Source organism: Nicotiana tomentosiformis, chromosome 11 (assembly GCF_000390325.3).
Source record: "Nicotiana tomentosiformis chromosome 11, ASM39032v3, whole genome shotgun sequence".
Classification (NCBI taxonomy): Eukaryota; Viridiplantae; Streptophyta; class Magnoliopsida; order Solanales; family Solanaceae; genus Nicotiana; species Nicotiana tomentosiformis.
Window position 1 is genome coordinate 107,310,544 of NC_090822.1, and position 15,054 is coordinate 107,325,597.

Sequence of the window (15,054 nt, forward strand, 5' to 3'; positions counted from 1 at the left end):
TATTTTTGAAATATACTTCCTTCAATTAAATATCTTTCAAACATAGTTCTTTCAAGATAAAACCTTTCAAATATAAACTTTTCAAATAATTAGCCTTCAAACATAGTTCTTTCAAGATAAATACTTTCCAAGTATAACCCTTTCAAATAAATATCTTCAAACATAGTTCCTTCAAGATAAATACTTTTCAAATATAAACTTTTCAAGTAATGTCCTTCGAGTATAAGTCACCCTGTGACACCTAAACATGGAAGATTAGCAGCTCCGAACACAGATATAACCATAGGGAAAATCTACCGGAATACCGTCCCGTAGTCCCGAATTAATCATGCAATACAGGGGGAGTCTCCCGGAATACGTCTGTAGTCCCAAAATAAATATGCAGTGCTGGAGGATCTCCCGGAATATATCTGTAGTCCCAAAATAAATATGCAGTGCTGAGGGATCTCCCGGAATACGTCCGTAGTCCCAAAATAAATATGCAGTGCTAGGGGATCTCGCGGAATACGTCTGTAGTCCCAAAATAAATATGCAGTGCTGGGGGATCTCCCGGAATACGTCTGTAGTCCCAAAATAAATATACAGTGCTGGGGGATCTCCCGTAATACGTCAGTAGTCCCAATTTAAATATGCAGTGCAAACAACATAGATAACAACTATAACACGACAGAAACCTCGTACATCACCACGACGAGTACAAAATCAACAATGACAGAAATGCAAAGTACGACGAGCAAATCAACTCAAGAATTTAAATCACAAGAACGGTAGAACTCATTCACAAGGAATAACCACAGTAAAGAATGCTAGGCACAAGGAGAACGGCTTAACAAGGGAAAACAAAACAAAAAATGTAGCAACGATTCCAAAATATTCAAGTCAACAATAAGAAGACAACACGAGTCAAATAGTTCAAAAAAAATGGCAAGTCAAATAAGATATAGGTTATCTAGACTCCTTTTGAGGTTGAGCAATTACGAGGAATATTCAACAATTCAAGTAAGGATAAGCAGCGGAAGATAATCATAACTCCAATTAAGACTAAACAATTATAGGATGAGAAAAATAATGATTTCAATTCAAGATAAGCAGTTATGAAAAATATAGCACGACGATAGAAGAGGTAAAATCTTTGGTTAAGTCGAATAAGGATCAAATAGACAGTAAGAGTGAATCCTAAAGCAATTATCTTTAATCAAAACATGTAGAGATGAAACTAGCAAATAGAAATTCAAACGTATCAAAAACAACATCATACCCGGTGAATATAAGGACATAAGAACCCTAAAAGGCCAATTTTTCACAAATAAGTCCGAGCACGCACTCGTCACCTCGCGTACACAGACTACAATCAACATAGATGACTCAAATCCTAAGGGGTAGTTCCCCCACACAAGGATAGGCAAGATACTTACCTCAAACTGCGCTCAATCAGTCAAGTAGTATGCCCTTTCCTCGATTTTTCGACTCCGATCGGCTCGAATCTAGTCATAATTAATTAGATTCAATCAATACAAATTGTAGGAATAAATTTCATATGAAAATATAAATTTTCTACAAAAATCAGAAATTTAACCCAAAAATTGTCCGTGGGGCCCACATCTCAGAACCCGACAAAAGTTACAAAATATGAACGTCCATTCCGATACGAGTTCAACCATAGAAATTTTATTCAATTCCGATAACAACTCGACCTCCAAATCTTAAATTGAATCAAGAGGGTTTTCACAATTTTTCCAACTTAATTCACCGATTAAATTTTAAAAACAACCATGGATTCGGGTAATTTAACCAATATTGAGTCAAGAACACTTACCCCGTTATTTTCTCTGAAAATCTCTCAAAAGTCGCCTCATCCCGAGCTCAAATCCGTCAAAAATGGAAAATGGATTCGTCCCATTTTCTGAACTTAAACTCACTGCCCAGGCTTTTCTTCTTCGCGTTCGCGTGACCAGTGTCACGTTCGCGAAGGCCTGACCATGCACAGCATCGCGTTCGCGTTCAAGCTCTCGCGTTCGCGGTAGCCAACTTCCCTCTTTATTCGCGTTCGCAGTCCATGCTTCGCGTTCGTGAAGGGTTAATGGCTCAAGGTCCCCACTCCCCTTCCTTCTTCGCGTTCGCGACCACTGCGTCGCGTTCGCATAAGCTTGACCAGATCTTGCATCGCGTTCGCGTCCACTCCTTCACGTTCGCGAAGGTCAAATCCAGCACCCCCAAAATTTCTTCTTCGCGAACGCGGGACTTTCTTCGCATTCGCGAAGAAGGAAACCAGACACCAGAATCAGCAGTTCCAAAACAGCTCCAAATGATCCGAAACCACCCCGAAACACACCCGAGGCCCCCCGGGACCTCGACCAATCATACCAACCAGTCCCATAATACATTACGAACTTGCTCGAGGCCTCAAATCACATCAAACAATACTGAAATTACGAATCACGCATCGAATCGAATTATAAGTTTTTAAATCTTTCAACTTCTATATTTTGCGCCGAAACGTATCAAATCAATCCGGAATGACTTTAAATTTTGCACACAAGTCATAATTTACGTAAGGGAGCTATTCCCATTTCCGGAATCGAAATCCAACCTCGATATCAAAAATTCACCCTTCGGTCGGACTTTTTTCCAAAATCTTATAATTTTCAACTTTCGCCAAAATGTGTCGAATTGTCCTACGGCCTTCCAAATCCAAATCCGAACATACGCCTAAGTCCGAAATTATCATACGAAGCTATTTCCATCATCGAAATTCCATTCCGGGGTCGTTTGTTCAAAAGTCAACTCTTCGGTCGACTCTTTTCATTTAAGCTTCTAAATAAGAAATTTTTTTTTCTTTAAATTAAATTTCGAGTCTTCCGAAAACCAAACTCGACCACACACGCGGGTCATAATATATATTGTGAAGTTTTTCGAGACTTTAAGTCACTGGACGGGGCGTAATTTCTTAAAACGACAAGTCGGGTCGTTAGTGTAATATACTTCTTTTTTTTTTTTGATAAACGAGATACTTAATTAACAAAATAATAATTATAGGGGTGGAGAGTTAGAGGGGCTGCCCAGGTGGTCAGCATTGAAATAGTAGTAGTTATATTTCAGACCAAAGACCAAAGTTTTCTTATTTAAAGTAGTTCCTAGAATGTCTGCCCATAGTGCATCATTGCAAACAACAGAGGAACTACCAAAATCCTAGTTTTGTCAAAAAAACCTTTTCTTTGCTCCTTCCTTAGCTAGTAGATCTGTTCTGCTCTTTGAAGCTATGGGTGATGGTTGGATTCCCCAACTGTGTCATCAAGGGCCTGCATTCACAAACAAAGTTATCGTAAGGAATATGACCATGTAATATACTTAATTTATTGGCCTTTTCCCTTATGCGCCTTTCTGTTGTGATCTTTGGCGTTTGTATTCGGATGAGAAGTTTGATTTTGGTTTTAATTTTTGAAAAATAACATAGGCTTGGGATTTAAAATTCTCTCGATCTTATAACTCAGAAAACAATGGAAAACAGGCATTCTACCATAATTTTCAATTGGCTACCATAAACTTTTACCATATATATCCGAAATCCTTCTTTTCGTGATATTACATTAGGTTACAGCTATAACCTTTTCTTTAAATGAATATTATGACAGGAAAAGGAAATAATTGAATTATTTTAGCTGCAGAATAAAATGTCAGGCCATATATTGGCAAAGATGGGATGGCTTTGTTTAATACTCCGTAATAAAAGAATTAGAGAATCTCAGGCCATATATTGCCCAAAATACGTTTTCCTTTCCCATGCAAACACAAATTCCCGAGTTGAAAGTTCCTTTACACCACCTGGTTCTAGTTTGCAAAAGGCTAGCATATAGATATACATATATATTAGGAGTCTCTTACTAAATATATATATTGGTTTTAAACACTTGAAAATTCCTCATTTCCTTGGGGGCTTAATTTTAGTCTTCCTTAGGGCAGGGACGGCTCAATAAATATGGAGGCCTAAAGCAAAAATTCAATGAGAGGCCCTTTTTTTATTAAAAAAGAAAAAATTCATATATAATTTTATTTAAATTCTGTATTTCTAGTTTTTCATATGCAAAGTTATTAATAATTTTATCTAATCTATTTAATTTCTCTTGAGATATACACGTTGTGGGACTGTATTAAAGTTTTATCCTTTTTTGAGTTATGAATTAATAATCGAATTCTTTCTCAATTTATGGTCTAGAGAGTGATTCCCAAAAAGATATTTTTTTTGTCAATTTATGATCAACAATTTAATGCTATTTTTTTACTATGAAAATTTGTACTTTCTCATTTAAAGCACTAAATATTCTTCTAAAAATAAATTAGTATATAACCTATTAGAAAATTTTGGGGCCCCAAAAATTATGAGGCCCAAAGCAGCTGCTGTAGCAGCCTTACCCTTGGGCCGGCACTGCCTCAGGGGCGGACCTAGAGCATTGAATACGGGTTCCCGATAATCCAGTAACTCTTGCGTAGACCCTGTATTTATATTAAGAAATTTACTAAATATTTGTAAATATCTAACCGTGAACCCAGTTATTATTGCATATTAATTTGAAATTACGGTAGAAACCCATAAGCCTCAAATCCTGGATCCGCCTCTGTCTTCCTTATCATTATTTTACCTCATTTTCTGAAGATTTTATTTTACCTCAATTTTACTCTATTTTCTAGACACATTTTACCTTTAAGTTAAAAAATATTAATGTAAATAAAAATTGTAAAAGTATAGAAAATTGACAATGAATTAGAATATCATACGCATATATAAGTAAAAAAAGATATGATGTCACTTAAGTCATAAGTAAATCACTTGATCATCTCCAATAAATTAGTTAAATAACTCACTTGTATCATCTAAGAAATTGTTTTTTCTTTGAAATAATCATGGTGTCCGAGTCAGCTTGCACACATTGCAATTAATTTCATACAGTGAGATATTTTGGGCACGTGTAGGTCCGTCCAATTCTACAATATACCTGTTATCTTCCGCCAGCACGATTATAATAAGAATGAAATAAGCTAGTGTCTTGACGCAAATGAAAGTTTAGAGGAGTGATGATTAAAAAGGAGAGTTAAAAGAATCCTGGAGCATCTACTGTTAATGTTGACATAAAAAAATTGAATTTAGATTTAGATATAGAATGAAACCTTATGTCATAGATATTGATCAAGATTTTGAAGGAATTTGGATCCTCTGCCAATCATTTTACCGCTATATATGGGCATGACAATTGACAACAAAAACAAAGAAAGGGAGAAACAGAAATAAAATAAAAAGAAAAGAAAAGGGACAGTTGTGATGCCCTACTTTTCCTTCTCCCATGCAAACATAAGTACTCCTTCATAGATATGGCCATACGCAGTAATACCAAGACTGGTCAAGTCTTCCAGATTTGGCACTTGATTTGATCTTTCAAAAGTCGTCTACTTCCCTCTCTGATTGCTTACGCTTTGACGCTGTCTGTGTGCAAACCATGGTTTTCTTTCATATCCAGGAACGAAAATGCATGAATTCAACTTCCTCTGCTAATGATCTATGCAAGTGGTCGAGACCAAAGGTAAAATAATCTCGGACCTCAAACCTTTTTGGATTTTATGTCCATAAACTTATTCTATCCAACAATCCTTCAGCCAATTCATGTGATTTTGAGATTTGGGATTGGCTATCCTAAGACCTGGATTTCCACTCATCTACGCTCTCGTTGTTGTGATGTGATAGCAGATAGCTATATACTACGACGAAATATGACTTAAATATGAAGGTAGGGTCTTATCTATCAACAATACTGCTTCGAAATACCATGAGGAGATTGCATGCACCAGCGTCAATTAATGAAGCTATATATTACTGGTTGCCATGTTTCAGTCGGCATATAGTTTTAGCATGTGGGAATTTTTCGTGACTTTATATTAGGTTACAACGGGAAAAGGAAAATATTTTATTTATAATTTAACATCTCAGGCCATAGGACAAGATTGCATACCGTACATTGTTTAATAACAGTAAAAGAATTGAAGAATCTTCAATTTTCCAAGATTTTTTATTCCCAAATGCTAACCCAATTATTTTGGCGTTAAATGAGGAAGATATAATTAATCCTGCTGGATACAGTTGAAAAATTCGTTTATACCAGCTGGTTTTGGTTTGCAAAAGGCTAGCGTATATAGAGATATATACATATATTAGGAGTCTGAAACTAAAAATAAACTGCACGTACGGATTCCAAAAATTTATATCGATGGTCCTTTAATATTTTTCCATAAGTATTTGGAGTAATTTCATAAATCTAAACACTTAATTTAGATAAGTACTCATATATTTAAGAGTTTTGGAATGATTTTGGTGCATTTAGTTATGACAAATGATCAAATGATCCAGATACATATAATACAAGGAACATATTTTGGACTAATAACTATAAAGTTAGGAAATATATTTAAACATATGAATTAATTTACGATTGGTTTTGTTTACAACTTAAAAGTTTTCATCTTATTTATGCATGGTTATGTCTAGTAGTAAGCGTTGCTAGTAATACTTTGTTTTTGTCATGAAACTTGTAGGCATCCAATTTTTTTTACTGTAATAATATATGTCTTACTAGTTTTTGGCATTACTGCAAATTCAATAGAATTTTATACTTTCAGACAATCAAATCATAGTGAGATGAATCCTTACTTCAACAGAAAACTTCTCCTATATCTCTTGTACAAAAATATGCTATTGTATTTCAATCAAGGCACATCACATATTCATGATAAAGCAGCAACCTAAGAAAAATGAAAGACGTGAACAGAATAGATTTAAATAATTTTTTCATGCGTGATAAACAAGCACCAGAGAAAAATACCAGATGACAAAAGAGAGCATCACTAAACTACATCTATCTCAATATTCCCTCAAAAAAAGAAGGTAAGAAAATGTATTACTATACAGTGCAAAGATGCATATGAGCACATGTTCCATTTAGTGGGGGGGGGCAGAATGACAAAAAACAGGCAGATAGATCGATTGATCTTAGCAAAAACTGCAATTCTTACCCAAAAATTTGTCGGTAGAAGATGGCCATCTCATGAGAAACATTATCAGCAACGTCAACTTTCTTTAGAAGCTAGAATGAATCTTCGGTTCCATCACAAAACCACAAAGTCATCCTGTGGATTATACATCAAACATGTCGATCTCTTGATAGACTTACTGTATCACACCTGATTCACTGTAGGAAGAAAATTTTGTGCAAGGACGTATACAAGTACAGACCTTTATAAGTCATCTTGTGGTGCTGCCTTGAAGAAGATATGATGCTTTACTACGAACCTAACATAAATAACAAATGTCAGCAGGAATCCCCAAATAACTAAGATAATAGAATTTGAAGAGCAATATGTTATCTACCTTAGAAGCATAAGACCTCAAATCTGTGCTGGTGATTTGACAGGAACAGTTTCTAAGGCATGCACCCCACATCTCACTGATTATTGGTTTATCTTTTAATAAGGGGTTGCAAAACAGCCAGTTCTCTACCAGAACCAAGTGAATATACATTTTTAGAAGATCACAATTCTTATCCTTCAGATTGAAAGAGATTAGAGATCTCAAGATCCGTTCTTCGTCATGTAGCTGCACATGTATTCAGGGAAACATGCATACACCGAAAAATTGTTATCTTACAAAAGAAAACACATTTCAGGAGCTGGTATGAATGACAAGCATGATGAGGCACAGAGATAATACATAAATGATAGTTTAATAGTAAAAGCAGATCAAAGCTACCTTGTTATCAAAACATGCTACAAGAAACCGAAAAGCCAGCACACTCCTCAGATGCTTAGTACGAGGATCCCCTCCAGTTACAATCTCCACAGATCTCAAGCAGTTGATATCCGTAGGAACTCTGAATTAATTAACTTGTACCATTATATTACTTTCACGCGAAGAATATAAATAAAAATATAAAACTTCTAAATCCACAGATCCACCAAAGCAGGAATCCAAAACATGATGTAAAAATCGAAGGGATGAGCAAATAACAATTACTAAAAACTTAAGATGCAAAAAAGTTAACAATAGAACAATTTTAACTTCTTAACATGCTTTGCACATCAATCTCCTGGATAAATAATCCATATAGAAATTTTCACTCTCTACAACAGCGATAAAAATGAGATTCAAAATGCATTTTTTCCAGCTGAAAGGAGTACGTCCTAAATTTAGTTTCACAAGTTTTGTTTCATATACAACTTATCTGATTCTTCCACTAAAATTATCTCTTTCTACTAAGTTGAGGAGGGATAAGATCCATCTATGTAAAAAAACAATTAATTTGAGGATTAGGGGTACTAAATTAATTCAGAACGCAATCAAACTAATAGTAAAAAAATAACTGTTATGTATACTACAAATATATACCTGCAGGTGACGGCTTTTGCTATTTTCTGACAGCTCGAATGAAATGCATCATCACTAAAGAAGCTAACAAGGGAGTGCAAGCAATCATTCAACGCTGAAGATAGGCCAAGAAGTTGCCGGTCCAAAAAGAGACAGATCACTGAAGTAATCAGATCTTCTACCTCCGAAGTTGAGAAAATTGAACATGTACTCCTATCAAAAACGAAAATATGATGATTGTAGAATGTAGATTTAAGATAATGCCATGATTCAGGATTAACATAGCCAGAATGATTCTGATCAAAGGTAGGTACCAAAGTATTTAGTATTCAACATGGCTGACATGGCTAAAATTCCTAATTTCTAAACATTTGCATCAGTTATAAGAATGTTTAAAATCCTAAAAACACAGATAAAGCTCCAAAAGTCAACAAGCTAATCACGTACCTCGCTTGGCAACAAACAGAAACATACTTTATCCAGGATTTGATATTTTGAGGCGGTCCAGCAGAATCAGAATCTAAGACACAGCATATAAAGTAGTGAGAATTTGTAACTGCTAAGTATAAACTAAGGCCCTTGTAATAACTCTATATTAGTACTCAGTTTTTTAAAAGACGGACAACTGTTGCTACCAGGGAAGTCAGACTAAGGTGCAAAATTGTCTACCTCCATCCACAATTTCCATGCTAGATAAAGATTTGGAAGAGGAATCCAACAGAAAGCCATATACTTCAAGTGCTTGCCTCAGTTCTGAATGGTTCGGCAACCATTCCATCTCAAATGTTACAACATCAACCTTACAAAGCATGAGAGCAAAATAACTCAAGAAATTTGCATTAACATATAGAGTGATACATATTCATTCGTGGTGCAGAGATGAGAACCTGATTTTCAGGTAAAAGAAGAGAGCACCAAAATTCACATGCTGCTTCCCTCAACTCTTCTTTTGGTGAATATAACACTGAGAAGGCATAAGGCAATTGTAACTATGGAATTATTCGGTCTCTATAGTTGGAAAGTGTTGCTACTTACTGAGACTAAAAGTCCATGTTGCTATGGACTTTTCAACTAGACCATGATTTTTTACCAATTTCAAAAGCCAACCATGCACAAGCAATCCCTCCAGGAATGCTTCTCCTGCAATATCATCATGGATATAGAACCACTCAGTTAATCTCCAGCTAAATTGGTTAAATTACTCATTTGAATCTTCTAAGAACTTGTCCCCGAGTTATACCTAGAACGAATTAAACATAGAGCTAAATATGAAGAAAGAGGTGTCAGTAACAAAGCATAATTGTGACTAATACCACCAGAAATTTAGAGAGAGAAAAGAGAGGGGGGGGGAGGGGGGGGGGAGCACCTTCTTCGTTTTTGAGTTCAAACAATGAATTTTCATGCCCCATGAAGGTCTGCAAAAGGACACAACTCCTAATCTCGGGAAAAGTCAGCAGGGGCATAGCTTTCTGCAGGTCAGACAGGTAAAGATATACATTACATTTCATTCAAATCAAGATGCCATCAGAGTCAAATGAATGCTATGAAAACGTCTTAGTTCATAGATAAAACCTGGTCTCCAAAAACATGAAGACCCCATAATGGCATCTGATCATCAGTGCTTATTTCATTCATCTAAAAAACAAAAACAAAAAATCCAATGTTACCCAACATTAGGAGCAAAGTGAGAAGCATATTTCACTGGAAGAAAGGAAAGATAGTTTCACACCTGTTGTTGGCATTTGTCAACATAGTTATGAAGCTCTGCTTCTCTTGTATCCACATCATCATCTGAATCATAGGACTTCCGGATCTTTGCGCGTTTAGGTTCCTTCTTAGGTATGTCACTCTTCACTTGGTAAAAATCATTAAGAAGATCATCTAAGCCGATTACCTTCTTCCTAGAAAATACAGATAAGTTGCACAAAGAACGTAAGACAGTACCACAAAGTTAAGACCATTCAATTGGCTGAATAAGCAACGACGAAAAGAAATGGACAAGAGACTAGCCTGTTTCCAGTGCGATATTCTCAATCAAGTAATAAAATGAATACCCGATACATATTCGCTATGTCAGGGGAAAAAAGAAGAAAAAGAAAAAGAACATAATGGCTATATGCTGAATCTTGCCCTATTTCTTGAGTCAACATTGTTTTCATATTGTTCTTGCGTGATGGTGCTTGACAACTACATTCTCTCAAATAGTGCTCAACAAGACTTGCTTAGACATAACACATACCAATTCCTAAGAACGATAGTTTAATCTATACTATATTTGACGACGGATGAGACTATTTTTATACTCTTAAGACTCGTCAAATTTTGGTTCATTTCCGGGGATAGAGTGACGAGTAGTGATCAAATAGGTTATGTTACTGATTTGAGAACCAAATTTTTATTTCATTTTCATCTAACTTGTTTCTCACCTACTTTGTTGCACATAGCAAGTTGAGTGCGGATGACTTAAAGGAGTTGCCGAAGATAAATGATTTTGCTGCACAGACTGTAGTAGAATTCATTTTGCTCTAGAAAAGCTGGTATCAGAAGGAGAACAGAAGATTCCAGAGTCTCTGTTCAAAGTCTTGAAGGAGAAGAACGAAGAAAAAGATACAGAGCATAACTCCAGTCTGGACATTAAATGGCGGTTGCTGAGTGGGAAAATGTCATCTGAAGAAACAAGGTTCTGGCTGTCTGGTGCTGTTTCCATTTCCCATGTGAGTTTGTTTTACTAATTTCTTTCTTACTCCACTTCTTGGTTGGAAAAAAAGACCAACATCGCCTCTACGAGGCCTCCTGCTAAGAATTGCAAATTGTGCATCTTTAACAACTCATTTTGCCTCTGAGATAAGATACAACTACCTTTTTCCATTACGTTCCTCTTCTCTTTTATGTCCTTTTACGCATTTACTTGAAGAGTCGCAAGTTATTATGCTTTTGTGCATTAAGTTAATTCCCCCACCCCTCCCCACCTAAGAAAGCAATCAAGCTCCTGGATATGTGCACCACTAACCTTTTTGAAATCAGAGATAAATAAAGATCATTCCCGTTCTTAGGGCATGTGCTTGCTTTGGCATGTCTAAAACATCAATAAATTTCTGGTTCATACTAGTGGAATGCTTTGTTTTCTTTTCCCTTCCCTATTCTAAGCTTTATGAAGCTTTCTGTCTTTGAAATTTCTCTTTAGTGTTTTAATGCTTAATTGAAATATCCTTGTAGGTTAGTGAGAAGAAGTCACTTTCTTTCCTTCTTAGTAAGTCCTTTATTTCGACCCACAATTTGCAAGACTTTTCAAGTGCTTGAGTTATCTTCTACTGTTTCTAACCTCAAATTAGTACAATGTCTGGTCCATTCCCTTAATGGTACCAGTTTCTAATACCAGTTCTTTGTTTTGACCCACTGCTATCATTGCCCAGCTTGATTGTTATTTGTTTATGTTTCAGAAGTTTCCCTTTCTCTATTTAGAATATGGATTAAGTCAAGTTTGGCTACTGGGTGATAATTTCTAAAAGAACTATAATCACAACGAAAATCTAACTCCTGATCCATAAAGCAAATGTGGGGATCCTAGTTGTTATCTCCTCACTACTAATCCCTTGGGTTGTTGGTTTATGATTGGGAATGGAAAAGAGCGCATAATTCAGTCTATTTGTTTAGTTTGATTTTTGAGTCCGTATGATTGAATTGTGAAGTATTAATGTTCCCCCTCGATAAAAAGGTGTGGAGGTCGAGAATTAGGGTGGTGGGTTGATAGACAGTCTAGAGTTTCGCCTTGTCTTACCAGTAGTAGTAGTAGTACTAGTCGGGTATTTTCCTATTCCTAGTCCCTTGTTTTTATACGGTGTGCCATTATTATGAGTAGGATTGGCACTATTCTTGTAGTTTTGTATCCCTGGATCTCTGAGACTCTACTATTACTCGTATTATTTGCTTCCATTGTCATATTATCTTGTTGCTATTGTTTCTCTATTGCTTCATTTTTAATGTTCCTGAGCTGAGGGTCTTTCGGAAACAGCCTCTCTACCTTCATAAGGCGTACACACTACCCTCCCCGGACCCCACTTGTGGGATTTCACTGGGTTTGTTGTAGTTGTTGTAGTATAGCAAGTTGTGTGTGGGTGCATGACTTGCTCCTCTTCCAAGGAACCAATTCAGTACAACCCAGAAATAGAGAGATCCTTGCAATAACTAAGGAGAGAACTAGCAGAACGGTCCCAAAATCACACATTGATCCAGGAAAACATGGGGAAAACCAGGGACTGAACCTTACAGGAGAAACCCAGCAAGCCTAATGACAAACCTAGAGCAGGAAGACTACTTAGAGACTATGCAACGCTAACTTACAATGGTAGACAGGCAAGCATGAGGCGCCCACCAGTGATAGCATATAATTTTGATATCAACCAAGTTGTCATCCAATTGATCCAGCAAATACGTTTATTCAAGTCAAGTCAAGTGAAGATCCGAATATGCATCTATTGGACTTCCTAGAAACTCTAGACACTTTTAAGTACAATGGTGTTTCTAGTGACATGATCAGGCTAAGGGGTCGTTTGGTAGGAGGTATTAGAAAAAATAATGCAAGCATTAGCTCTGTGCATTACTAATATCTTGCTTGGTATATTTTTTCAACCTGTGTATAACTAATGCTTGTATTAGTTATACATCATACTTGGTATTATCCTATGTATAAGTAATGCATAGAAAACCATGACATTAGTAATACCAATGCTATTAATGCATGCATTAGTATGGTTAAAGACAAAATTGTCCTTAAAGTCCCTTAAAGCTAGAGAATATGGAGAGCATTTTTGTAAACATCTATTTTTCTTTAAAATTATACAATGCATTATAATTTTTAATACACCACACCAAACAGTAGATAAGAAATAATATATGCATAACTAATGTTTGCATTACTAACCCATGCATTACTAATCCCTGCATTACTAATACACCTTATTCCGCACTATCCTTATACATCCTACCAAACGACCCCTAAGGCTCTTCCCATTTTACAAATGATGTTGACCAAACTCTATTCCCTAGGCAAATGAAGAATCCTGATACTCATTCAAAAATCATTTAAACAGTACTAATTTTGAAGAAACTTGTGATCTATCCTGGTATGTCAGTAAGCAGCCTTAACTCTAACTTGTCATTTTGAATACCTACATTTACCCTCTTTTGTTAGAACTTAAGACTTTGCGTTGATTGGTTATAACCTGAAAGGTAATGACTTGACCTAAAAAATAAAGACAAGGTCTGATTATTTATTTTAATTGTGTGTGGACAAATGAGTTTCAACTACTATTGGCTTGTGACGAGTAGATTCTCTCAATAAATAGTGGTCAACTTCCTTTCCTTAATTATCATAGGAACAACCCTAATCATATTCTGTTTTCTAGAGTGTGTGGAAAAGTGACTATTCACATTCATCTAAATCAACTCTTCCAGCGTCAAGACAACGTGGTAACTGGTGGTTGTGAAAGCTAGTCCCAGGCTTAAAGGCTAATTACAGTAACAGTTGCTATTGTGGGGGTGAACAAATAATCTTACATGTCTACTGTTATAGAGTTAAATGGTAGGTGCATTAGGCCCTTAACCAAGCCATTGACCATTTTGGCCTGATCCGCTCTGGGCCACCTCAAGGCTTTTGGGCCTCACGGTTTTGCCCCCTTGGGCTTTAACCCAAAATGCGCCTCAATAATTGAATCCTGAATTCGCTCTTATATAGCCTTCAACTTTCTTCTCTTATTCCGACTTGGAATTTGCTAAAGGCAAGTTTCACAGCAAACCCCCTCTCGAGTTCAACCGTCAGCGATCCATGGGATGTTACAGTATGTCAACCCTAACTCAAGATTGCGCTTCTATACTATGCTTAATCTCTCTTGCAGTCATAACTATACTATGCTAAATGATATAAAACGAAACAGCCTAGAGGGTAGTAGTAGTTCAATTAGAATCAGAAGCTTAAGACTTGGTTCAAGTGAAACTTCACAAATAAATACTTAATACAAACTAAAATAGTTCAATTGTCTTACACCGACAACTTTTACACTACCAGCATACTTTATTTCGTGCAGGTAACTATAGTAAGTGCGGATTGTAACAACCGATTAAACAACACTGCTACTTGACTAAACCCTAGATACCCAGCTTCTGGTTTTGCAATCTAATCAGCAGGAGATAGAGGATAAAAGGAAACAAAAAAAACTGGTGAAAGGAAAACAAACTTACTTTTTCTTGGTAATAGTAGGGCTAACATGTGTGGGTTCTTCGAATTCAAAATCCAAAGGTTCATCCATTTCTGTCATCTCTTCTTTTTTTTCAATTACAACGAATTAAGCAGAATAACCAAGATAAACAAAAATTATCAGTTTGCGTATAAGGGACAGGATCGGAGCAGAAGATAGTATTAGAGTATTGGCTTAGGCTTATGGAGATTTTTTTAACAGAAAAAAGAAAGACAAATGGTCTTCGATTTTTCTTTTATAACCTCGGCTTTGCCCGGGAAAACGAAACCTTAGTTTCTTTTTCATTTTCATCCTTTCTTTTTGGGACAAATTGCACGTTTGCCCTGCAAATTTTCTATTGTGCCTATTTCATCCCCTTCTTTTTTTTTTTTAAGGAAAAGGACCAAGTTTACGCTC

General features: G+C 36.1%; 1 protein-coding gene across 4 annotated transcripts; it reads right to left on the reverse strand.

Moving 5' to 3' along the window:
* Positions 1 to 5,119: 5,119 nt before the first annotated feature.
* On the reverse strand, positions 5,120 to 14,847 carry LOC104105615 (uncharacterized). Of its 4 annotated transcripts, none has more exons than XR_688407.4 (14): positions 14,642 to 14,847; positions 10,134 to 10,305; positions 9,977 to 10,039; positions 9,771 to 9,873; positions 9,440 to 9,544; positions 9,292 to 9,368; positions 9,074 to 9,203; positions 8,852 to 8,924; positions 8,426 to 8,617; positions 7,790 to 7,910; positions 7,412 to 7,636; positions 7,277 to 7,333; positions 7,057 to 7,170; positions 5,120 to 5,476 (listed from the first exon to the last, which is right to left on the reverse strand). XR_688407.4 is itself a non-coding variant. In XM_009613963.4 (13 exons), the coding sequence occupies exons 1-12, from the start codon at positions 14,716 to 14,718 to the stop codon at positions 7,286 to 7,288; spliced, it is 1,386 nt and encodes a 461-aa protein (XP_009612258.1). In that variant the 5' UTR covers positions 14,719 to 14,847; the 3' UTR covers positions 6,788 to 7,170; positions 7,277 to 7,285. The 4 variants fall into 4 exon arrangements, 2 of the variants coding, with proteins under 2 accessions (XP_009612258.1, XP_070044469.1); XR_688406.4 differs by having other exon boundaries at positions 5,120 to 6,786; XM_009613963.4 differs by lacking the exon at positions 5,120 to 5,476 and having other exon boundaries at positions 6,788 to 7,170.
* Between the last annotated feature and the right edge of the window lie 207 nt (positions 14,848 to 15,054).

What these genes read in the sequence shown, in the direction of transcription:
- LOC104105615 (XM_009613963.4), bottom strand. Translation starts at nt 14,718, where the DNA reads ATGACAGAAATGGATGAACCTTTGGATTTTGAATTCGAAGAACCCACA. An exon ending in TGAACTCAAAAACGAAGAAG is followed by an intron (nt 9,545 to 9,770) that starts GTGCTCCCCCCC and finishes ATGATATTGCAG; the next exon opens with GAGAAGCATTCCTGGAGGGA. An exon ending in TCTGTTTGTTGCCAAGCGAG is followed by an intron (nt 8,618 to 8,851) that starts GTACGTGATTAG and finishes CGTTTTTGATAG; the next exon opens with GAGTACATGTTCAATTTTCT.